Below are 25,788 nucleotides of genomic sequence, written 5' to 3'. Positions count from 1 at the left end.
ATTTTTTTTTTCCTTCAAGCATATAATTAAACCTAAACCTAATAGGTACTCATAAAAAAATAGTCGTGATGACAAGCAGAATCATCCACTAAATACATTTTAGTATAATTATTAATTCATTTGTATTTATTTGAAAATTTGTATAAAATAGGAGTTAGTGACTTAGTGTGGTTAATCACCGACCAACAGGTGTCGTATCCTTACTTGTTTAATATATTATTAAATAAACAATATTAAACTTATATATCTATAACTTTAAAATAAAATAAAATAAAAAAACACAAATTCTTTATTGTTGATGGCTTGATGCCTAAGATTTTTATTTCCATGGCTATGGTCTCCTTTGTGGATTGTAAGAGAGAGATGAGAAGATGGAATCACAGATTTGATGAGTTCAAGTGCCACCTTCGAATCAGATTCACAGATGACATTATGCAATCCTTTGTGCCACGCCAGGTTGATCCCATGGTAAATAGCCATCGTCTCTGCAAAAAGCCAGGTTCTGCGCATTCCGGGCTTTCCACAAAATCCAGCAAGTGACCGCGAACTATTTCATTGAGGAAGAGAAAATAGGATACAAGAGGTTATTCATCTCTTCTAAAAAGCAACCTTCGGAGAAATTTTCATCTTCCATAGCCTGGCAAACCCCTCATTCTGTTGGGACCCCCACTTATACTCATGTTGCGAATTTACAGAGAAGATATCTTTATAATCTCACCTTCAAACCAAAGTATTCTTAAACTCTATGAACTATTATGCTTACCAACTTATTCTCAAAATCTTCAACCATAGATTGATAGATCTTTCTCACTCAAACCATTTTCTTCTCCATTAAAAGTCCCAATGCCACACATCTCTTTCCCACATTCCATATTTACTAACACTCCTTATTGTTGCTTATAATTTTAAAATAACAAAGGGTATGAAGTAACTAAGTTTGCCTCCTCCAACCACCCATCAATCTAAAATCCAAAATTCTCCCACTCCCTTCCTTTCACTCTACCATTTTGTGTTGTTCAAATCCTCACATACTAATCAAGCATTTCTCCACCATGTTGAGACATTAGCCTGCAGTTGCTCACCAATAATTCCACCTCACACCTCCAAATTTATTTTCAAAGAATTCACTTTTAGTTCAAAGGAAAGTTTAAAGTATCTAAGAATGCTCTTCATGACCACAATATTACTCAATACTCACCAATGAAAACTGGGTCATCAACATATCATAATAGATTGACATCCACCTTGTAACAATACCTGGAACATCCACCAGTGCATCTAGCATTTTTTTTAATCAAAATGAGTATAAAAACAATACTAATTTTTTTTCAAAGCAAATATTTGTTACCCAAACTCCCACAGATTTCTTTTCATTGCATCGGAAGGGTAAGGGCGTTGATCAAATACGTTGTTAGCTCACTAAGCTGGCTCATGAACCATCATCACTCATGAGTCATGACACGCTGTATTCAATCATCTGTCATTGATACATTTGATTATTACTTTGAGAAACGTCACGTGCGTATCAACTCAACAATGATGTGATTGGTGTGATTTGAAAATGAGAAATAAGGAGAGTAAAAATATAATAATAAATACCACGAAAGAAGAAAAAAAACAACAAACAAACTGTATATTCATAATTGTTATTCTTTAATTTCATAATAAGACTATTTTTTATACTATAATAAGACTATTAATAAAATGGTTTATTAATTAATTTTAACAAATAAATTTAACTATGCACAGCATTCAGACAAGACGTTCATTGGATTCTAAACATTATCTTATTCCGGAAAGTAATTTTTTTTGTCTGAGATCTTAAATGGAAAAAATCGAAGCTATGTTTATCTTTCGTTGGTCCAGCTTTTATGACTGGGTCAATCATTTGTCAAGTTATTCAACATAATTATCACATACAAAGAATACCAAAACAGAGGCAAGTTAGTTTCCTCCCAACACCAAAAAAAAAGATAGGCAAGTTAGAATTATATATTTAAGTTGTTATAGTTGATGCACCCACCACAGGTAGTTCTACAACGTGTAACAATGTGTAAAGCGACTTTTTATTATTCAATAATCATTCGTATACTCTGTCAAAAAAAAAAAAACATTCATATATGATGTCTGTTATCAAGATTTTTCGTTTTTATATTAAATTACCAAAATACCCCGAGAAGATTATGCAATACCCAAAACCAAAACTATAGACTTCCGACGACTCTGATGGCGTGTTTGAATATTTTCTGAATCCCTACATTTCCTCCTCCAGCCACGGGCGCGTATCGACGACGATGCTCTCATCCAAACCTCCGCGCCGGAAAGTTGTTCCGGCGAACGGCGATGACTCCGCCGACAAACTCGACCAGCTCCTCCTCTCCTCTGCCATCTCCAACAACGAGGACCTAGGCCCGTTCATCCGCAAGGCCTTCACCTCCGGCAAGCCGGAAACGCTCCACCACCACCTCCGCCACTTCGCGCGGTCGAAGGAGTCAGAGATCGAAGAGGTGTGCAAGGCTCACTACCAGGACTTCATCCTCGCCGTCGACGACCTCCGATCCCTCCTCTCCGACGTCGATTCACTCAAGTCCTCCCTCTCCGACTCCAACTCGCGCCTCCAGCACGTCGCGCGCCCTCTCCTCTCCTCGCTCGATGCCTTCGTCGAGACGCGCAACGTCTCCAAGAACGTCAACCTCGCCATCGACTCCGTCCGCACGTGCGTCAAGCTCATGGAGGTCTGCACACGCGCCAACCGCCACCTTGCCGACGACAACTTCTACATGGCGCTCAAGTGCGTCGACGCGATCGAGCGCGAGTACTTGGACCAAACGGCGTCGTCCACGCTGAGGCGGATGCTGGAAAAGAAGATTCCGGAGATTCGGTCCTACATCGAGAGGAAGGTGAACAAGGAGTTCGGTGACTGGTTGGTGGAGATCCGTGTCGTGAGTCGCAATTTAGGTCAATTAGCGATAGGTCAAGCCTCGGCGGCGAGGCAGAGAGAAGAAGACCTAAGAATTAAGCAGCGCCAAGCGGAGGAACAGAGTAGGCTCAGCGTGAGGGACTGTATTTATGCATTGGAGGAAGAGGATGAAGACGGAATCATCGCCGGCGGGATCGGAGAAGACGGCGGTGGAGCCGCCGGGTTTGATTTGACTTCTCTGTGTAGAGCGTATCATATTCACCAGACTTTAGGGTTAGAGGATCGGTTTAAGCAGTATTATTTTGAGAACAGGAAGCTTCAGTTGACTTCGGATTTTCAGGTTTCGTCGATGACTCCTTTTCTGGAGTCTCATCAAACGTTCTTTGCGCAGATTGCAGGGTTCTTCGTGGTGGAGGATCGTGTTTTGAGGGCCGGGGGTGGGTTGATTTCGAAAATGGAAGTTGAGAACCTTTGGGATATTGCTGTTAGTAAAATGTGTTCTGTGTTGGAGGATCAGTTCTCTAGAATGCAAACTGCCAATCATTTATTGCTTATTAAGGATTATGTGAGTCTGTTAGGAGTGACGCTGCGGAGATATGGGTATCCCATTGATGCGTTGCTTGATGTTTTGAGCAAACATAGGGATAAGTACCATGAGTTGCTTTTGTCTGACTGTAGGAAGCTGATTGCGGAGGCAGTTGCGGCTGATAAATTTGAGCAGATGTTGATGAAGAAGGAGTATGAGTATTCCATGAATGTGCTTTCTTTCCAGATACAGACTTCGGATATCATACCTGCTTTTCCCTATGTGGCGCCATTTTCGTCCACTGTGCCAGATTGTTGTAGGATTGTGCGGTCCTTCATTGAGGATTCTGTGAGTTTCATGTCATATGGAGGGCAGCTTGAGTTCTATGAAGTTGTTAAGAAGTATTTAGACAGGCTTTTGAGTGAGGTTTTGGATGAAGCTTTAGTGAAGCTTATCAATACATCAATTAATGGGGTTTCCCAGGCAATGCAGATGGCAGCGAATATGGCTGTCTTGGAGCGTGCTTGTGATTTCTTCTTTCGCCATGCTGCACAGCTTTCAGGTGTTCCCTTGAGAATGGTGGAGAGAAGCAGAAGGAACTTCCCTCTAAGAAAAGCTCGTGATGCTGCTGAAGAGATGCTCTCTGGGCTACTCAAAGCCAAAGTTGATGGATTTATGACATTGATCGAGAATGTAAATTGGATGGGTGACGAGGCACCTCAGAGTGGAAATGAATATGTAAACGAGGTCATAATTTATTTGGAAATTTTGGTTTCAACTGCTCAACAGATATTGCCTTCTCAAGTCCTTAAGAGAGTATTACAGGAAGTTTTTGCTCACATATCGGAGAAGATAGTTGGGACTTTAGTTAGTGATTCTGTTAAGAGGTTTAATGTAAATGCTATTACTGGAATTGAAGTTGACATCCGGCTCTTAGAATCATTTGCTGATAATCAGGCCTCCCTTTTCTCTGATGGGGATGTTGATGTTCTGAGAGCATCACTTGCCAGCTCAAAGCAACTGATTAATTTGCTGTTAAGCAATCATCCAGAGAACTTCTTGAATCCAGTGATCAGGGAGAGGAGTTACAATACTTTGGACCACAAGAAAGTGGTGATTGTTTCAGAAAAGTTGAGGGATCCTTCCGATCGGCTCTTTGGAACCTTTGGTAGTCGTGGGGCGAGGCAGAATCCCAAAAGGAAATCATTGGATACATTGATAAAAAGACTTAGGGATGTTAGCTGATTAAGCTTATAGCTGTATGTAAGGTATTTTCTCTTGTTTTATTTTCTTGTTTTGTCTCTAGTTCCATTTTGATGATGAATTATTTAATAGTGAGTTGTCGATAAAATTATTTGCTTTAGGCCAGGCTGTCACTGTGTTCCAAATGCATTTTAAGATTTTCCAAGATATTTGTTTGAAATGTATAATTCTTATGCTCTTGTTTTTTGGATTTGATTTAAATACTTTCATATCATTTTATTGTATCTGTTTTGAACTGAATCCCTCCTGTTTGCTAAAATGTCTTTAATGTGTAACATGATGCTTGCTTTTCCTGAGTAGCTGCTGGTATTCATTCAATTTTCATGGTGGTCCAGAAGGCTAGAACTCCTGTTTAATTACCTCAGATTTATCGAAATATCATAATCATTTCCTTGACATTTGTGTCTTAGATAATCAGCCTTAGCCGTGTATTGTACCCCATTGTTTACTGGTAAACCTTTTTTATCAGAAAAATGAAAAATTTATCATGTTCTAACCTATTGCTACTTCAAATTTGACCAATGATAGATGAGGGTTGAGATTATTAAAGAGACATTGATCCACACTCAGAGCTTTATAAAAACATGATTGATAGCCTTAGTCCTTAAGTTGTGAAAAGAAAACAATAAACACAACGCATAATATAAATATTATATAGAAATCCTTGGAATTAGAGAAGCTCGTGAGCTGTTGAACAAAATCAATCCCAAGCCAAATTGAAACCCAATTTGCGATTGAGGTTGTAATGCGATGCAAACAGAAATTGCTTGCATAGTATCTATTAATTAAACCATTGCATATAGTATTAAATATTATCTGCACGAGACACGATTGAATATACAGGACAGCAATTGCTAGCCGAGCCATATTGAAGCATGCAGCTCACCATATTTCACCGAGCCCTTAAACATCCAATAAACCATAAAATTTCTCATAAAGATGGCAGCACCTTGACGTTACTCCTCTAGTCAAAATTGAAGCATACACTAATTGCACACTAGGGGGGCAACTGTTTCCACATTTTCTCTGTTATCTTGTCTTTGTTGTTGAGTTAGTTGCACTCCCGTGTCCTTGCTGTGTTCAAGGCCATTTTTAAGCAAAGTGGCACCTCTAATGATTTTGATTTACCATCTGTCTTTTCATTATGTGTTCAACTGCCATCTTGTTGTGCTGCTGCGTAATTTATAAAGAGATTAAAAATGATGGATTTGATATAAATGTCTACAGTTAAGCTTAAATTAGATATATAAAATCTAATGATACAATAAATTATTTTAAATTGGCTAAAACTATAAATTGTGTCAAAAGTAGACCCTATCGAATAAATGTTAAAACTTGAGTTGATATAGCCAAGTACAGGTTGCTCATACCATACTTCTCGATGGTTGGCTTTTTAAATGATACAATAAACCACCAATTTTATCATTTAAGTATTGCTCTCTCCTAAATAATCTCTAAAGTATTTTTTTTATACTATAAGTAATTCTTTAAGTATTAGAAACTATGCTACATAGTTTCTTGATTATCGAGAAATCCTTAAAACTAGTCTCTCAATATTACTAAAATTATCAATTTAGAGATTAAATTGATGGATATTTCATACTTTAAAGATCACTTTTTTAATTATTACTTCAAGGACTATTTAGGAAAAAAGATAATACTCTCGGCACCAAATTGATGATTTATTCAAAATTATTATCAAACGGCTGTGAGGGCATTTCCCTATTGAAGGAAACAATTTCACTGTCTTCATGCTATAATTCACCATAAGTATCTTAATTTCTCCTAGAGACTAAGTTGAACGGGAAAGTTTATTTTTAGTAGCAATTCTTCGTCTAGAACCGTTCTATCTATAACCATTTTTTCCCTTTTAAACGAAAAAATTAAATTGGTTGTTCAATGTTTGTTTTGCTAGTAAAATTTGGAGAGTATGCTTCCTAGAGGTATTTTTCATATCTTCTGATGTAATTTGCTTGATGAATTCAGTTTCAATTTGCACGATTGATGGCCATTTCTTCATAGGTTGCACTTTGTTACGGATTTCCTTTCGGCACCTCATCTCAAACAGAAACAGATTATATAAAGAAAAATAAATAATTCCCGTCTTGAAAATTTTCTAACAAAATACGATATTTTTATTCAAAACCTCTTCTGCCATCGAAATAGCATTTCATATCTAAACTTTTAATTTCAAACAAACTTTTGGTTAAACCTTTTTCCAGTCTACTTCAAATCTTCAATTGAATGCTGTATACACTTCAGGAAATCAAGCCTCGAAACTTTCACTCGGTAGTCGGTACAGTGCTTAACAAGCTAAGCCTATGGTTGAAAAAGATAAGGCCGTTGCATTCAAGCACTCAATTGCTTCTTGCACCCTTTTTTTTGGCTTTCGGACTAGCCTAATACATTCTGGATTAGCTACACCTTTCAACTTCCCAAATGGTCAATCCGAAAGATAAAATTAAACATGGGTAAATAGTCATTTTTGTTCCTAAATATGTAATTCATTGAAAAATGCGTCCCTGAAAGATAAAAATACAAAATTTAGTCCCCAAAAGTGTAAAAAGTGCGACAAATATATTCGATCGTTAACTTTTGTTCGTCACCGTTAATAAAATAACCTACGTGACATAGAGGGACAAATTTGTCACTGAAATAATTGTCAACATGACCATCTCTAATTGTCAGCATAAGGACATATTTGTCATATAATATTTTTTTGAATTTTTGCTTTCCTATCCGTTGATAAATGCGTCCCTGAAAGATGAAAATATAAAATTTAGTCCCCAAAAGTATAAAAAATTTGACAAATATATCCGAACGTTAATAATAGACTGTGACTAATTATTATAAAAAACTTCGTACCCCATTGCCCAGAGGCTCTTCGCTATGCGAAGGTATGGGGGAGGGATGACTAATTATTATAATTTTGAAAAATTTATAATGATTGCGACAAAATTTTGGGAGTTATATTACACCGGTAAGTGTTTGTTTTCATTATATAATTTTTAAACTTTATCAACGGTTGAGACATGCATGAAATATTACTAATGGAAGTGAATTTTTATTGTTTTGGTGAATTCTTCTTACTTTTCTTTAACTACAAAAAAAATCAATCATTTGATTGTTAACTCTTGAACAAATGCTATCAACACAGAAAAAAAAGAAAAAAAATCATTGTAAAACGATAAGAAAGTCATTGTTTCTGTTTAATCAAACATTATTTATTTAATTATTTTTTTAATAATTTTTTTCTAATAAAATATGAATGTCTATTAGTATATGCAATAACATCAAATTACAAATTAATTTTTATTTTTTTTAAAATCATACATAATTATTTTTTATTGACTAATCATTTAAAAAATTATAACTTTAAAAAAATCATTCCAAGGAAAGTGGGTGTTTTTTTACAAATTAAAAATGTCATTGTAATTGCAATTTTTTCTAAAAATTATTCATGAATCTAATTTAACTATAATTCTTTATAATAAGCATTTTTTTTACTTGAACCTTTCATCAAGCATGAGAATGTAAAAAATTTATTTATAATTTATAAAACGAGTATTCTTTCTTCTTTTAAACTCAATTTAATTTACATGTAAAAAAATTATCGCAATCATTATAAATTTTTTTAAATTATAATAATTAGTCACAATCTACTATTTTGATATATTTATTGTACTTTTTACACTTTTGAGGACTAAATTCTGTATTTTTATCTTTCAAAGACGCATTTGTCAGTTGAGTCAGAAGACAAAAAGTTAAAAAATATTATTTAATAAATATATCCCTATGCTGGCAACACGTAGACTATTTTATTAATGGTGACGAACGGAAGTTAACGGTCGAATATATTTTCCGCACTTTTTATACTTTCGAGAACTAAATTTTATATTTTCATATTTCAAATATACATTTATCAGCGAATTATATATTCAAGAATAAAAGTGATTATTTACCCATTAAACATTTTGAAAAGATAGAGGAAGCAACAGCCAAAAAATAAGCACCGGAGCTTATCTTAATAAGAGCGTTATTTGTAAAGGTTGCCGAAGGAGATAGACGAATGTCATCTCAAATGGGAAGACTTGTCTTGTGTATGTGCTCAATAATACTTTGTCATTGGAGCTTGTGCTTATGAAACACTCCCCTTAAGTATCGTATCAAGTACTTAAATAAGCACGGGTTCTGATATCTTTTTTTTTTGGCTCCAACTATATTATAACAAAATTTATAGAAATTAATGTGCTTAAATGTAAAGAATGTGGGATTGTTGAAGGAATTTATTTAGTACATTTTTTTAAGTTGTTGGATTGGAGAGAAGAGATGTTTAAGTTGTAAAAATCAATGATATATAATGGTGGAATCTACAAAGTAAAGACGTATAAAAAGTAAATAAAAAAAAAAGATTTCAAGTTAGAGATGCTCTAAATAGAAGTTTTTGAGAAGAAAAGAATCACCTCATCTAAAGAGGGGTCATGTACCAAGTAAAAGAGACCTAAATTCAAAAATATGTGATGGCCTTTTGTGAGTGGTAACATTTATAATTCTTTGTAACTTTTAAATAAGAGATTGTGGTCTGTAGGATGATAAACTATTTGAGGAGGATTTTTTAAATTTGTCTGGAAAAAATGTAATTTTATTGAGATAGTGAATTATTTGTTAAGATGTTGTTGTGAATGTAAAAGGAGGTCTTGAAACACTTGTCTATTCTTATTTCTATTGTGACATTGTTTGTTTGTGTTCTATTCTTTTATCCATATTTTTATGTGTTTTTTTTCTTCTAACAATGCCCCGCACAATTATAATTCTTAACATTATATTTAACAAAATATAAGGTATAAAAAATATAGGATCAAAATATCTTCTTTGGCTACATGTGAGCTCAATACTCGCATATTCCAATCCATTTTAGTTTTAGCAAAAACATGGACTTTAAAAAGGTCTGCAAGTGCTACGCGAGTTGCACGCATTATTAGAATATTAACATTATTATGTAGGGACAAAAAGTTTCAAATGGAAATAGTCAAGCACTCAAGCAAATACTTCCTAGTTGCTATTGAAGTTAAGAGTTATATCATTTCACTTTCTTTATTGGTTTACGAGTTTCGTTTAATATTTGTTCCCCACAGATCTTAACACTTCAAAGTTCAATCTCCCCATTTTCATTTTTCCATAGCATAAGCTAACAAAATAAGAAAAATGAAGTTGAGGTCTTCAATCGCATTTATTTGCATTCTGGCGAGTGTGAGTGTGACAATTTCAGAATCATTAAGCCAACAAGAGCAATTGTCAGCATATGAAGTTCTTGAGAAATACGATCTCCCAGTGGGGCTTCTTCCAAAAGGTGCCACAGGGTATGAGCTAAACGAAAAAAACGGGCACTTCACAGCGTATTTGAATGGAACATGCTACTTCAGCATAGAGTCGTATGAGCTAAAGTACAAGTCCACAATCAAGGGCGTGATCTCCAAGGGCAAGTTGTCGAAGCTGAAGGGTATTAGTGTGAAGATTGAAGTGTTGTGGCTCAAAATCGTGGAGGTCACTCGCGACGGCGATGACCTCCAATTCTCGGTGGGTGTTGCCTCTGCTGGCTTCAGCGTCGACAGCTTCTCAGAGAGCCCCCAGTGTGGGTGTGGATTCGATTGCAACTATTTCAATCAAAACGGTGATGTTTCTTCTCTTTAGATTTAATTTGGATCAGAATGAAGAATTCGGATCTATCTGTTACTAGGTTTTTTTTTCGTCCATGATTAATTATTGATCACCATCATGTTGTTTTCCTTTGCGTAAATTATGACTATGGTGGTGTTTTGCGGTAGACACTAAACAAAAGCAGCATTGGCTGCATCCCCACTTTGGCTTGTCGTCAAGTCTTACTTTTTTCAACCAACGCTGTCGTCCCTGGGTTTTAGAATCTTGATAACAAAGTTGATAACATTAATATGGATATCCTCCAATCTTTCTAAATTCTCATATTAATCTCTTGTTTTGTATTTCCAAAACATTAAATATATTTATTTTCCACTTAAATATTTTTTTAGTCTATCTAATTTAGTATTTTTTTTTTGTTTTTATCCGTATAAAAAATATTTTTAATCTTTATAAATTATGTTTATTTTTTTCTTACAAAACAAAATAATTTTTTTTAGTACTTATAAATGTTATAAATTATTTTTGTTATGTTTTTTTACCTAAAGCATATTAAAAATTAAATAAACATAATTTTTAAGAATTAAAAGAAAAAGTACATAAAAGAAAAAAGAAAAAATATTAAATTTAATGACTAAAAAATATTTAAATCATTTGTTTTTATATAATATTTTTTATAAAATAGTAAGAATTTTTAAAAATAAAAAATATAACATAACTCGTATAATAATATTATAAATATCTATTTAACATTCTTTAATTTTTTTTATCATATATATATATATATATATTTGCTTCAAAAATATATTATCATTGAGAGAGCAAAATTTTTTCTTAAAGCACTTGAGGGTGAGAATAGTAAAACTCAGGTAAGAATAACAGTCCCTTAACACATGGGTCTGGGTTGGGTTCATGAAAGAAAAAGAAAAGTTACAAATACATAGGCTTAATAGAAAATTTGGGCTTAACAAATTATTAGATTAAGAATTAAAGTGCTCTTCCTAGAGACAAATGGGATCATAACTTCAAAGTTAAGAAAGAAAAAAAATACTCTAAATTCCTATAATTTAAATAGAAAACTTCAAATATTATGTAACATTTTTTAACACTATAATGTTATATGAAATTTAGTTTTTATCCAAAAAGAAATTATTTAAATTTACAATATTTTCTCAAATAAATCAATTATCTTTCCATTTTCTGTTAACTGCATTTAAAATCTAAATATTTGCAAGAGTGAGTAATAAGAGTTTAATAACTATATGCACGATTATCTTAAAAACTTTTACATTTAACTTAGACTTAATCAATTGTCTATTTATTAATTTTTTTTCTTATTGAAATTATCTTATTTTTTCATGTTATGAAAAAAAGCAAAAAAAACTAGATTTTCCTTACAAAAGTATAAAAGTATATAAATAAAGAGCATGAGTAACATGTTTAGTTTTTCTTTAAATTCATTGTGATTGACGAGCAGAATAATACTTAGGATACTGTTTTATGAATGTGTCAACTATAAATTGTAGAGATTAATAATTCGTTCATAAGTTAAAGAAATCTTGGTCAGTGCTTGATGGGCGTAGATGCAGCTTGTCTGGTTTTAAAGTTCAGTATGGACGATAACTACGAATATGGTATCGTGCTCTTGCTTTTAGTAATTTTGGGTTTCATAAGAGGGAATTGCATACTGCATACATGATGAGTCGTCTCAATGTGAAAAGGTAAAAAACAAGCTTAGCTCTGTTTTTGCAAAGCATCTTGCAGGCCTTTTTGCTGTCTTTTTTATTTGTCCGCAAATGTGAAATTCATTTGATATTTCTCTAGGGCTTTTTGGCTCTTTCTCTCTCTCTCTCTCTCTCTCTCTCTCTATTCATGCGGACTTTCCTTTTGTTTTGACTTTATCTGATAGAATGAACAAATATCCAAGTTTTGTGCTTTATACCCGGTTGTATATAACCATATCCTAATGCGTTCACACTTCGCATCATATTAAACTAATGAGGTGCATATTTAGATTAAAGTTGGAAGAATTTAAAAATATTCTTATCCTATAAATAATAATGTTTTCTTCTTTATTTTGTGAATTAAAATTCACAACTTTTTAAATTTTAATCCATACATAGCCAAAGTTAATTACTTCCATAGCAATTAAGTGGGCCATTGAAATGTACCTTTGTGCGGTGATTGGTGTAATGCTTGATCCCTGCTCCCGGAATCAACCTGGTAGAATTTCTCTTCAAGACAAAAAACAAGTTGGGAAATAATAAAAGGTAGTATATTTTTTTCCATGTTTGTCTTTCTTTTTAAATAATTATATTTGAGACATGATGTAGGATTAAATAGAACACATATTTCTGAAGGATTCAAACATTAATTCAATGTTGTGAAAAACTAATCTATTTCACTAAATTCAACCCCCCGTTGATTTCACGGCTGCAAATTTATCCTCAGTAATTTGTACCAATAACACACGTTACATTTATATTGGAAAATAATTTTTAACTTCTGCATCCTCTCCAATGGTTACCCCTTATTTCTTCTGTTAAGTTTGGTTTTATCTGTTTTCGTATGAATAAATAGTATACTTTTCTTTTTTAAAAAAAAAATCCAAAATAGAGGTCTGAGTTACGTATCGATGTATAAAATGCCTAGAGCGTCTGAAATATCATTGTTCCTTGGCATCAAAGCCGTCAATGTTGAATGTTTTACTTTCACTTCTTTTTTGCTTCTTCGTACTTTTCCTTTCCTAGAAGATTTCATTTAGTATCACTCGCATGATTTCCTTGTGGTCTTTGTGTGTTTGTTTCACAATCTTTTCAAACTTACGGGGTTGACAATTATGATTATTACATAAGAGTGAATCTCACTCTATTCACACATGACATCCCTGTCCACCATGGCCCCTAAGTTTGTTCAAATAAAAACTCTTTTTAGATAGGTTCCCAACTTTTAGGTATGGTGGGGGTGAGGTGACTACTGAGTTACTTTACTAAATTCTATTTCTATTGAATGGTGCCTACTGCCTCTTAATTTGTCCCTCAATTGATTTCCATTTCTCGCGAGTACAGGTGCACTTGTCATACCATACCCTATAGTCCACTTCTTCCCCATACTACGAGGGAAAGGGAAAATGAAAAAATTACCATTCAATCAGCCCAAGCAAGACTTACTATCCATGTAAATTTTGTCTACTATCTCTAAAAATACGAGGGAATTTTTTAATTATTATTCAAAAAAATTTCTTCTATTATTTTCTTTTGTATTATTCCCTAAAAATACTATAATAATAGTGAAATTACTGTTAGAGAGTAAAAAAAAGAGATTCAGGGCTAACACCACTTACAAAAAAACAAGAGTCCATACCCCATTGGAAAATTTGCTAAAACTAATATAGTCGAAACTCGAAAGTATTGTTTGGCCATTTAATTAAACATAGATACGTAACCAAAATTAGATTGCATCGAATATTTTAGGCATAAGCATATAACAAAGTTCAAAGGTTTACGGACCAGGCACAAGCATATAACGGTTGAATCAAGAGTTGAAGTTGTGAAAACCTAAAAAAAAAACTTTTATTTTAGAAGTAACAATTTTTTTCTTCTTCGTTTGGTTTATTAGAATTTGTTATTATATATTGAAATTAATAAAAAATACTAGTCAAATTTAAATCTAAACATAACATAGATTTTAAACAGAATTGCTTCTGAAAGGATCTAAGATTACTTGTGAAGAAAATAGAAGATAATCAACAAATTAAATAGAAAATATATTCTCAATTCATGCATCGAATGCGAACATAAAAGCAAGACTATCGATCTTAGCAATTAATTTCTGGCACGTGAGAAAACATCCTATGAAAAACTCCCAATTTATGGTGGCAGATTGATTTCAAGTTGAACCAAGAATCGGCATAGCAGATTTTCTCATCTTCTTGTTTCTTTTTATTCTCCATTTGGAGTTAAAAAAAACAAAGTAGTACTAGTTGATTTTTTGGACAACAAGTGCAGCTTTATCACATGCATGAGTTAGAAAATGGAATCCCATTAAACTATTGTAGCCGGGTTTGTTTCTTGCTTGGGCGGCTTCAAGTAAAGATAACTACATCTCCTCCTCATGTCCCCTGCACTGCAATTTTTGGCTGCTGTCACTGCCCTATATTATTATGATGACTGTCAAATTCTTTTTTTTATTGAGTAGTATTTGTTCTATTGGTTTGTATCTTCCGAGCCAGAATCTAAAAACGACTGAATGTCTCAACAGTTCACTTCATCTTCAACTTTCTTGCCACGCACGCTTCGTCTACTATTTCATTTATTTAATATGATTTAATTACTGATTTGGTCATAAAAAATATTAATGTTATTGCCCATTTGCCTTTTAATTCTTTTCTTCTTCAGTTTTAGTGTTATTTGTTTAAACATGTAAAAGTTGATAAATCACATGATATACCGTGATTTTTTATCAAACCAAGATCGATTTTACCGTGCGAAACCAAACGTTTTTCGCACACGAAGTTATTTTGTATCCGTAAGATTATTTCAACTTTAAGTCTATGGCTTAGAATTTTCTTCTTTTAGAGGTGAGTTAGGGTTCAGAAAAGGGGCACAAATTTGTATTTAAACTTTGGCACGATAGAATCCGTCGTCAAACCAATTGCCTCAATCATAAATCGTTGGAGAGCTCAAGGCCTTATAAATCTCAGCTCATACTTTCAATTAGTATTGTGGGTCTCAAGTTCCAGTTTGGAGCTAACATTGCAATCTCGGCGTCACCATTCGCACCGTAAGTTATTGTAAGTTTTTTTTTTGGTTCCAACACAGTGCCTGACACCAAAAGTGAAATATATCTTTTGACTACATCCACAAAATATCTCGTTATTTTAAATCATATTACAATTTTTTCTAGATAAATTAAACTTAAGAAAACTCTTCTAATCACAAGTTTTTTTTTTGACAAAAATTGAGAAGAAGAAAAAAAAACACTTCCTTCACATTAACCGCTTCACTTGGAATAATGATTCTCTTTACAAATTTGGTAGTTGTTTTTATCTCAAAAGCTTTTCTTTATAATCTAAAAGAAAAAACAAACATCTATAATCTATAATTAAGACAATATCATCTTTAGATTTCAACAAGAATTTTTCTCACTAATTAAAATTATGAATAAACATTTTAAAATTACTACGATCATGCTATTATTTAATAAAATTTGAATTTGCACGCTCTGAATTAACAACACGTACCGTTGTTTTGGAGTATTGTACCTAATTACGGGCAATTTAAAATTAACTTCATTATAGCTATACCTTCTCATACTTTTTTTTTTTTATTTGGCCGAGAAAGACGTATTTTATCTCTTGGAGTAAATAATCTATCCGTATCCCAGCCATAAAAACGGATCTTGGCAAAAACAAATAAATAATCTATCCTTAACGAGTTTATGATAATCCGCAAGACTGCAAACTGGAATCCCATCACACTGAAAATAATTTGAAAAATATGAAACTTGATATAATCAATATTCAATAACATTAGAATTAGAAGACATTACAATCGATCAGCTGCTAATGGTGGTCATTCTACTGACTTCTAAAACTAACTAAAGCAAATAAATGGACAAGGAAAACCCCCCCAAACGCGAATCAAGGTCTTCTCTTCATGAAGTAGAAAACAGAGCATATCAGAATCAATATTCCGTGGCCATTAATCCCATATATTTTGAACTAACTAAATGGAATCAATATTTCATTAGTTGTTGAATTTTTTGCCGAGAAGCATAGCGCGCAATTCCGCAGGGTCAATCTCATTGATGTTTTCGGGTTTGTAATAACCAGTGACTGGATCTGGCACCCACGAAACCTTGTACGTAGACACCCCTTTGTTATCTTCCCCTGACTTTGGTGCCATCTTGCCGCTCATTGAGGCCACTCCTCCCTTTGTTGCACTCTGTGATGCAACAGCGTACCCGCGTCTGTTTAAAAACCATATATTAAATCATGTTAATTCAAATGAAACTGAATTCTTATTCTAAAGTCTCATATTTGAGTCTTATATATGAAAAAATAAAAACCTCATGATCAAGTTTTTTACACAAATACAAATTAGTAATCAACAAAAACGACGAGTAATATGGTGACCTAAAAAAGAATCATAATTCATGACATAAGAACAAAAAAATAATTCAAAGTGTGGAGGAAACAATTAGGGTACCTGGTGAGAGCGTTGGAGAATCCGTCTGCGACGAGAGAAGAGAAGATTTTGACGTAAGTGAAAGAAGGAGCCATTGGTGATTGATTGAAAAAGAGTGGAAAGCTTATTTCTTTGAAGGGAATTTATATTGACACGTAAAAGATCAGAAAAAGAAGCTTCCCACAGTCGAAGATATCGCTCTCTCTTGAATTTGAGTTGTGGGGAGAATGGTAGGAAGGGGTCTTTATTTATAAGGCAGAGAGTGGAGGCGAGAATATTAGCCGCGTCAAATTATGAAAAATATTCATCTGGAAGGTTTGCCGCCACCTGTCAAATTTGCTGAAACTATTTCAAATTAATCCGGTTGTTAAGGAAAGCTAGCTACGGTTTTCAAAAAGATATGGCAAATGGGAGAATCAATTCTAAATTGTTATAATTCTTTGTTTTTAAAATTAAAACTTTTTTGTTTGTGATAGTATACTTTTATTTTAATTATTTAATACTTATTTTAAATAAGTGTTCGTAATCTCAATCTCAGTCAGTCCCATTCAATCAAGATACTTGCCAAACAGATTCATCATCTCTAATGATAATAAAGCATAAATAAAAAACTAATCTCTATATATATATATATAACAAACTTGTCTATAATAAGATCTAAACGATTATCTTATTCTCTAACAATATATCAAATCTAATTTATTTATAATGAAGAGATTACATATATCATAAATTAGCCAATATAAAACATATAATTTCAACCTAAAAAAATTGACACAATGATATAAAAGAACAGGAGAATTCGTATTCTATTTTTATTATATATTATTATAAACTTATAGTTGCCAGCGAGATTAGTTAAATATACTTCTTCCATTATTATTAAAGTTTTGGAAAAAAAAACATTTGTTTTTGCCAAGTTACAAATAAAATGAACATAGTACACATTAAATGGAGAGTATTGTTTCTTTTTTCAAAATTATAACGGGTGTTTGTTTTACGATACAATTCTGCATTAATGAGAATCACATTTATGGGAATGTTATGCCCATAAATGTCATTTCCATAAATTTGATTGAAATTTAGTAATTATATTAAAATATAAAATTTATTTAATTATATTTTTTTATAAGAAAACAAATAAAACACAGTAAAATGCTGTGAGAATAAGCAACTATCGTAGAAAATAACTTTCACTCTCTTGGAAATATCATATACCCATCCCTCCTCATTAGAATAGAGTTTTCTTGCAACAGAAGATCCTAACTAATATTCTAATAATACTAAATAAAAAGTCAAAGGTCGTTTTTTTCTTTAAAGGGTGCACTCTCATGTGAATTTCTATAACCCTAAATAAATGAATATACTTAAAAAATAAAGAAAATATAAGGTTAATTTAGTAGTTGAAAAGATGATGAAAAGTTTAAAAAAATAAGAAAAAAATAAGTTATGAATTCAAATTCACTAATATTTTAAGAAAAATTAATAAATAATATTGATTGATAAAAAAACTTAAAACCTATTAAAAATGTGATATGCTTAGAATAGAACATATTTGGAGAAAAAAAATCATAAAGCAAAAGTAATTTTTTGAGGGTGCAAGTGCAACAAAAGGATGATGGGACAATGAAAATGTGGAGATGGAATCAGAATGTTGGTGGTTAGGCTAAGGATTACGTGAGTATGATGACGGAATCTATAGGGAAAGTTAAGACGCAAGTCATGAATTATTTACAAGTCATTGAGTCAAAATGGCGGTGGATGAATTAGTGAGCTGAACCTGGGCGTGGTTCTGGACTCAACTCTCACTCGTACCTACTATCTACTATACAACATTACAACTTGTTGTTATAGCTCCCACTTTGTAAGCAAGACATGAATTACTTGTGCACAATTAGTGGTCAATAGGCGTCTAAGTTGAAAATTTAGGAGAATCTTCCAAACTCCCTCACTCCAATTGGATTTTTGAACCAATGGGAGATGAACTTCAATCTGTCGAAAATATGTTTTAATATTTCTTTCTATGCACTCTTGCAACTTTTTTTTAAAGCAAGATATTTTTATACATAAAAGTCATAAGATTAATCTTAGAGATGAAATATTTATTAAAGTGAATTTTATCTCTTTCAACAAAATCTTCACTACATAATTAATTTTTTGTCATTATATATAAGAAACTCAATAATCTATTAAGTATAAATTTTTTTTTTTGGAGGGATCAACTATGATGGTTTGATTACTGGACATTTGCTCCGTATTCAGTGCTTTATGAACAATGAGAATGGGCAGGACCAGATACTTGGCTTTCCTCTTCCTGGTATTCTCGGTGTATATATTTATATGTGCCAACGAAATCCAAGTTCCAATGTGAATGGAAGAAATTAAATAGAATCCAAGTTCCTGATACTTGACTTTTATTTGTTTTATTTTTTAAACATACAAAATATATAATATAATATATTTAAACACATTTAATTTACTTTTAATATATCACAATTTACAAAAGAAAGGAGTGTGAGAGACAGAGGGGAAGAAGATATTTATAAAAAGTAAAATGCATTATAATATGTCACTGATATCCCTTATAAGAAAAAATGCTACAAAGTATAAACATTTAAAAACATTAATAAGATTCAATGGATGTAGCTAAGTTAAAAGCATACACTTAATTTGTGGGAATGACCTAGGTTTAATTCTCACAAAATACATTATTAGGAATGAATGGTAAATTTTAACCGTGACTAAACCTTGACTAAGAATTAATCTAATTACTATTTATAAAGAGAAGACAATGCAAGCATAAAATAATAAAATGACAATAATAGCATGAAAAAAATCAACAAGTCTTGTTGATAAAAAATATGGTTAGAAGGGGAGACTAATTAACAATGGTCAGCCAGGTTTTGACAGAAATTAGTCTCAGACAAAATCCGAATATTTTATACCAATAACATGATAATAAAAAGTTAAAAAACTAAAGAAAGGGTGGTGCGAAGAGGAAAAAAGCGTGTCAATAGTTGGGCCAGAGAATTATTCGACCTTAGAGATTATTAGGCCCACACAACAAGAGGCCAATGGTTTTTGAAGTCATGCACCGTTTGGAGAGTAGTACTAGGGTTTTACTTTACCTCCGTCTCGGGAAACCTCACACACATCACAACCTTCAAAACAATACTATCCCCACAAACAATCTTAACGAAAGATCTAAAGACTAAAACTAACATAATTATTATAAAAGTCGTAGGTCATTGACAGTGAGTGCAGGGAAAGTGTGATTGCTCCGAAACCAAAACCACGAAGCAGTCGCAAACATGACCGAAAAGAAGCGGAAGGAGAGGGACGAAGGTAACCGCCGAAAACTGAAGCCGAATAAGAAGTCAAACACTCAATGGAAGAAGACTGGCCCTCGTTTGCCCTCATCTCTGCAAAAACATATTGACCGTTTAAACCCTACCACTTCCTTCGACAGCGTCGATTCCGATGACGACAATGACGTTTACGAGTACGAGGAAGAACGGGCCGAAGAGGAGTCCAAGAAAAACAAGCGTTACGACTCTGCTTCCGTCGACGATGACCTTGCTCAAGAAATTGAGGTTTTTAATTTTTTTTTCCAGCAATACAAACTCTTCATTTGAACTTAAATTAGTGTTCTGTTTTGTTTCAGTATTTGAAGCATCTAGATGTAAGCTCATTATTTACCACTTGATTGTTAAATTTATATATTTCAATTTTCAACTTATCCATTCTATCTATGACTATGTACTGGACAATTCTGATTCATGTGTTCGTTTGTACTTTTAGGATGAGAATGTGCAATCTGATGATGAAAGTGAGGATGATGATTACATTGGGACAAAGAGGAATGAAAATGCTGCAAGTGACGATTCTGGAGAGGAAGACGATGGAAGGCATGCAAGAATGCTACAAGCAATTACTGGCATGCCGAGTGAAGCTTTTGAAGGTATGAAAATTGCTGTTAAACTTTTGTGTTGTCCATTATTTTTGTTAGAACTTAGACTTGCAAGCATGCTGCTATTTTTCTTCGGTATAGATTGGAAATCATAATTAGTGATTAGAGATGCATATGAAGTAGTTTTTAATATCGCATTATAGTTTTTGACTTGTCACATTTTAATTTAACAGCTTTATACAAATGTTAAGTTCTATCAATGCAACTATTGAATTATATGAAATTTTCTTGAATTTTAACTAACATTTCAAATGTAATGAAATGTCAATTTTGAAATTATATGAAATTACAAACTTAGATCTTTTTCATGAGAACTTTCTATGCAACAGTTGGATTGATAAAAACTTATAGAAGGTGTCATTTTTGTCAAATGTCAAGTTTGACACTTGGTGTCAATTAGTCCTTACGCACACACATTTTTGCTTTAATTTTCAAGAATGCTGAAGCAATTTTTGTACATGAATGATTCCCACAGCAGTGTGTGTATGTGTGTGTATATATATATATATTACTGCTCTAATTTTGGTGATATGTAGGAAGAATGCCCAAACAGTATTTGTGCACGAATGATTCCCAGAGAGAATCTCTTTCTATTTTGTTTTCAAAACTGTGATATGATACATTTGAAAATTTTAATCACGATGCAGAGAATAAGAAAAAGAAGGTGATGAAGGACACTGTTATACCAGAGCTGTATCCAGAGTCTGAATATAATCCTAGTCGTGATGTTGTGGATGGTGATGGACGCATTAGCATAGAGGACCTACTGAATCCTCTTCGTGAAAAGTCTGGTTATGGAAAACTTAGGAAGAGATATCAACAAATTGAGAAGAATGCTAGAACTATTCATGTGCCACTTTCAAAGGCAGTTCAAGCAAAGGTAGAGAGGAAGGCAGCATATGAAGTATCAAAGAAAGATGTCACTAAGTGGCAGCATATTATTCAGAGAAATAGAGAGGCCCCAACTATTTTCTTTGATGAAAATGTAGATCTAGGGTTTTCAACTGTAGGAGCAATAGCTTCTGAATTTGAACCCAGAACTGAATTTGAGAAGAAAATGGCTGCTCTAGTTTATGATGATGAAGTTATGGAAGCTCATAAAAAGGATGGTTCTAAGCTTCTTGAAATGAACAAGGTATGAGTATTAGTTGATAATATGCCTGAATAGAATATTAATTCATTTAAGGAAGATCCCAAAACTTGCATTACTTCTACCTAAAAGTAATAATGGGTTCCCGCCAAACACACTACATAAGCTGAAATAGCACTTTTATGATTCTAGCAATATATATGGAGGTAGACAAACCATATGTGTCCCAACTAGAGTGATGCCTTCAATTTACCCCAGTTTAATTTTAACTTTTAAGTGCCATACAATGTTTCCTTGTGTGCCTGTTGGAGTCTAAGAATAAAATTTGCATTGATTACATCTTTAAAGGTCTGTGTACTGATTCTTCTTCTCAACCCATGTTTTTTATGCAATATGGCATGGAATTATTTTTGTATTGGTGTTTTTCAATTGTTTTATGTAATTTCTTATGTCTGACAGGTCTCTATTGAAGATGAGAAGGATAGGCAAAATCGGATTGCTAAAATGCGGAGCCTTCTTTTTCGTCATGAAATGAAGGCAAAGCATATTAAAAAGATCAAGTCTAGAACATTTCATCGTTTGTTGAAGAAAGATAAATTAAAGGCAGAAGCTTCTCAGATACAAATGGACCCTGAAGCTGCTAAAGAATATGCCATGAAACAAGAGCGTCAAAGGGCTGAGGTATATCATCATCCCTGAGAAACTAGAGCTCAAGAAATTTTTCTTAACAAATGCTGGTTACTGATATATCCTGTATCTTCATGATTAAAATGGAAAAATTATTTCCATTAATCCTTCTCTCACTTCTCAACTTGGTACAGGAACGCATGACTCTGAAACACAAAAACCATAATCCGTGGGCTGCACGTATTATCCAGCGTGGTTTACATAACCAAGATGAAGGAACTCGTGCTGCTATACATGAACAACTTCAAAGGCATGCTGAATTGACTAGAAAAATGAAGTCTATGAAGGGTAGCAGCAGTAGCGGGGAAGATAGCAGTGAAGAGGAAGAGGATGACAACTCTGCTGGTTCTGATCAGGACATGGATTACAAGATTTTGGGAAAAGCTAAAGAAAAAACAATGAAAGTGTTGGAGGAAGAGGAAGAAGTTCCCAAATCAGGATTGCTTTCTTTGCCTTTTATGGTAATATCCATTCCTGCTCTCTTCTTCCTTTTCCCTTTTTCCTTGAAGGAAATTTTAGTGTAACCTAGCCTGAGAAGACTGTGATAAATACTACTATTATTTTTACATGAACTATTATCTTTGGCTTTTGTTACTTTTGTTTTTATATATTCTTTAGTATCCAATTTAGAGATTGAAATTTGTCACTGGGGAAGTTTTTCTTATTGGTTTGTGGTCTTCCCTTGATTTGTTCTGATGTAGAGGCGTGGATTGGAGAAAAGAAAAGAGGCAGCTGTTGAAGAAGCTAACCTTGCTTTCCAAGAATACGAAGATTCCTTGAAGAAGCTGGAGAATTCTGGTGGCTCAGAAGATCCAAAAGCTGCTTCTACCAGTGGCAGAAGAGTATTTGGAACGGCTAAAGCCCAGATAGATGCCAGTAATAAGGTAAAATCAGATAACTGCTATGATGGCAGTGATAGTGAGGATGACTTGGGGACCAGCAAAAGTGGCAACATAGAGAATGAGGGAAGCGACCTTTTGCATAAGGATGTAAACAAGGATTTGGTGGTAATTCAAGATGACACTGATACTCACCAGGAATCAGTTTTTAAGGTGATGAAATTCTTAATTGTTGGACTTTTATCTCAAGTTAATGTCTTCCTTGATAGATGTGTGACACAGTTAATGCATTTTTTGTTCACAGAACATTGATGAGATTATTAAAAAGCCTGGGCCAAAAACTACATATGAAGTTTCCATATTTGTGTCAGATACATGGAAAAAGGTTCAAATGCTTTTAATATATTGTTTTGTTTTAAAATTTAATCTTTTCTTTTAGTAAAGAAGAATATCTTCCATTTTTGAAGGTTGCGTTCTGTTGGACTGATGTATTTGTGATTAGCAGGCAAAAAACAAAAATGAAGAAATAACGATGAAGAAGTCTCCAAAGCTTCCAGGGCTAGTTAGGCAAGCTATAAAAGTATGGACTCTTTCTATTTGTTAACAGTATAAAGTGCATTGTTGGTGTAGCCTTATACTTTTATCCTTTTATGTCTTAGGATACTGAAAATGAATTTAGAGAGGATAGTGACACAGATAGTGAAGGACAGATGGTGGATGGAATTCTGTCTTCTGTTTCTAAAGTACCTTATGAACTTCCTTCTCAAGAGGAGCTCATTCGGCAAGCTTTTGCAGGCGATGATGTAGAAGATGATTTTGAAAAGGATAAGCAGGAGATCCTCAACGAAGAAAATCCTGAGCCAGAGAAGCCTCTATTACTTCCTGGCTGGGGCCAGTGGACACATGTACAGCAAAAGAAAGGTCTACCATCTTGGATGCTGAAAAAACATGAAGATGCCCAGAAAAAAAGGGCAGAAGCCCTCAAAAAGAGGAAGGATGCTCAGCTAAATAATGTGATTATATCTGAGAAAATAGACAAGAAGGTTAGTGCCATTAAATACAAGGTTTTGAACCTTTCATATTATTTTCAGATTATAGATATCAACTTGATTCAATGCACACAACTATATTGGCATATTTTTAAACATTGGTGTTTGCACTTCAGAATGGCAGTTAACCACATTATGATTTGTAATAATAGTAATATTATTAATCGATATTCTCATTATTATTAGTAGTAGTAAATTGCTCACTCCTCTACTTCATTATTCAAAAGAATCAAAACTCCTGTATTTATTTTTTGGTGTTTTCTTCTTGCTTCAATTTTTTTTCCGGTAGATCTTGATGCTCTAATTCCAGTATTATAATTTTGTGGCTCAAATAATGTTACCAACTGCCACTTGCTCCTAAGTATCTATCTGCTGGCTAGTTCTGTACTCCTTATTTTGTCTGCACGTTATTTTTCTTTTCTTTTTCTGTCAAGTAAATTGAGCTGATTTTAATTTTATACTAACTTCTGGATATGGCAGGCTGAGAAACTACATACTAAATCATTGCCATACCCTTTTACTTCCAAAGAGGTCTTTGAACAGAGCATGCGTGTGCCCATCGGACCTGAATATAATCCAGCAACTGCAATTGGTCCTCTTAACCGGCCGGAAGTAAGTGCTTTGTAACACTTGTGTTAAAAAGTATCATGCTATAGCTTTTATTTATAGTAATTGAAAATAATATTTAGAGTCTTGCTCTTTCGGGGGAGGGAAGACCTTAGTTTATTGGATACTGTTAGTGGGTTCCTTGTCTTTTTACCAAATGATACTATTAGGAAAAATACTATAAGATGCATGTATGTTTTTTTCTAACTGTCTTGTAAATGTAATATTCCATGTGCAGGTGGTGAAGAGACCAGGGGTTATTATAAAACCAATAGAGTTCAAAGAAGTGAATCCTCATGAAAAAACAGAGCAACGGAATGGAGATAAGCGTAAGTTTAAGAAAAATAAAGGCAATGCTGGCAATATCATGAAAAAGGCGAAGGTGGGAGGAAAAAGTTAATTGACATGAGTTTTGGTTCTGTTCCAGTTCTAGAAATATTCTCAGTTTTCTGTCTTTTGGAGAGACAATAAACTGTCAGGTTAGAGGAAAAAGCTGAAGAAAAAAATGAAACGGCGGCAAATTAGTAGGCCCGGAGGCTTATGGCATGCAAGAAATGGAAGAAAACAGAATTTAAGACCAAGAGTCTTGTTTTTTTTTTTTTTTTTGGGGTGTCTCCCCTTTTGTATTATCATTGTCAGGTTGAATTATTTATTAATTTTGTCATTTTTTAAGGAAAATGTCATTTTTTAAATTTGGTCCCAATTGATATAAAATATCCTAAGGAAGTGGAAAAGAATGTTATTTATCTGCCAGTTTTCTTCTCTTTGTAGATGCTGTCAGATTTCATTATTTCGATTGTTAGATTATCCCTCTTCTCAGTTCTCAGGCTTTTCTAAAGATGTACTTTAACATGGCTTTTAAGTTTTAACTTCTAAGCCAGTTATGCTTTGATTTTTAAATTTTGTTATCCATTACTTAAGTTTATAATTATCCAAATTGAAATGTCATAATATTTTTTTTTTCTTCTTATAAGTCAATTTATGAGACTTATAAA

General features: G+C 33.3%; 4 protein-coding genes across 5 annotated transcripts; 3 read left to right on the top strand and 1 right to left on the bottom strand.

Moving 5' to 3' along the window:
- The first annotated feature begins 2,165 nt into the window (after nucleotides 1-2,165).
- On the top strand, nucleotides 2,166-4,933 carry LOC114407383 (exocyst complex component SEC15B-like). Its single transcript, XM_028370463.1, has one exon. The coding sequence runs from the start codon at nucleotides 2,295-2,297 to the stop codon at nucleotides 4,689-4,691; it is 2,397 nt and encodes a 798-aa protein (XP_028226264.1). The 5' UTR covers nucleotides 2,166-2,294; the 3' UTR covers nucleotides 4,692-4,933.
- Nucleotides 4,934-9,684: 4,751 nt separating this feature from the next.
- LOC114407382 (uncharacterized protein At5g01610-like) lies at nucleotides 9,685-10,601 on the top strand. Its single transcript, XM_028370462.1, has one exon. The coding sequence runs from the start codon at nucleotides 9,915-9,917 to the stop codon at nucleotides 10,398-10,400; it is 486 nt and encodes a 161-aa protein (XP_028226263.1). The 5' UTR covers nucleotides 9,685-9,914; the 3' UTR covers nucleotides 10,401-10,601.
- A 5,248-nt stretch (nucleotides 10,602-15,849) lies between these two features.
- On the bottom strand, nucleotides 15,850-16,768 carry LOC114407381 (indole-3-acetic acid-induced protein ARG2-like). Its single transcript, XM_028370461.1, has 3 exons — nucleotides 16,574-16,768; nucleotides 16,099-16,334; nucleotides 15,850-16,063 (listed from the first exon to the last, which is right to left on the bottom strand). Exons 1-2 carry the CDS (start codon nucleotides 16,645-16,647, stop codon nucleotides 16,112-16,114), a joined length of 297 nt encoding a protein of 98 aa, XP_028226262.1. The 5' UTR covers nucleotides 16,648-16,768; the 3' UTR covers nucleotides 15,850-16,063; nucleotides 16,099-16,111.
- Nucleotides 16,769-19,670: 2,902 nt separating this feature from the next.
- On the top strand, nucleotides 19,671-25,583 carry LOC114407379 (uncharacterized protein C57A7.06-like). 2 transcript variants are annotated; one of them, XM_028370460.1, is made up of 11 exons: nucleotides 19,671-20,145; nucleotides 20,354-20,513; nucleotides 21,170-21,657; nucleotides 22,072-22,293; nucleotides 22,434-22,760; nucleotides 23,001-23,351; nucleotides 23,443-23,523; nucleotides 23,644-23,718; nucleotides 23,798-24,181; nucleotides 24,668-24,799; nucleotides 25,032-25,583. In XM_028370460.1, exons 1-11 carry the CDS (start codon nucleotides 19,864-19,866, stop codon nucleotides 25,191-25,193), a joined length of 2,664 nt encoding a protein of 887 aa, XP_028226261.1. In that variant the 5' UTR covers nucleotides 19,671-19,863; the 3' UTR covers nucleotides 25,194-25,583. The 2 variants fall into 2 exon arrangements, with proteins under 2 accessions (XP_028226261.1, XP_028226260.1); XM_028370459.1 differs by having other exon boundaries at nucleotides 23,641-23,718.
- Nucleotides 25,584-25,788: the final 205 nt, after the last annotated feature.

Source organism: Glycine soja, chromosome 3 (assembly GCF_004193775.1).
Source record: "Glycine soja cultivar W05 chromosome 3, ASM419377v2, whole genome shotgun sequence".
In the NCBI taxonomy this organism is placed as follows: domain Eukaryota; kingdom Viridiplantae; phylum Streptophyta; class Magnoliopsida; order Fabales; family Fabaceae; genus Glycine; species Glycine soja.
Note: the sequence above shows the minus strand (reverse complement) of the source record. Positions and strands in the feature narration are given on the sequence as shown.

Bases quoted from the DNA above. Each gene is read 5' to 3' on its own strand.
- LOC114407383 (XM_028370463.1), top strand. From the start codon at position 2,295: ATGCTCTCATCCAAACCTCCGCGCCGGAAAGTTGTTCCGGCGAACGGC.
- LOC114407382 (XM_028370462.1), top strand. From the start codon at position 9,915: ATGAAGTTGAGGTCTTCAATCGCATTTATTTGCATTCTGGCGAGTGTG.
- LOC114407381 (XM_028370461.1), bottom strand. From the start codon at position 16,647: ATGGCTCCTTCTTTCACTTACGTCAAAATCTTCTCTTCTCTCGTCGCA. The intron at 16,335-16,573 runs GTACCCTAATTG...GTTTTTAAACAG, and splicing joins TTCTCCAACGCTCTCACCAG to ACGCGGGTACGCTGTTGCAT.
- LOC114407379 (XM_028370459.1), top strand. From the start codon at position 19,864: ATGACCGAAAAGAAGCGGAAGGAGAGGGACGAAGGTAACCGCCGAAAA. The intron at 20,514-21,169 runs GTATGAAAATTG...ATCACGATGCAG, and splicing joins GCCGAGTGAAGCTTTTGAAG to AGAATAAGAAAAAGAAGGTG. The intron at 21,658-22,071 runs GTATGAGTATTA...TATGTCTGACAG, and splicing joins AGCTTCTTGAAATGAACAAG to GTCTCTATTGAAGATGAGAA.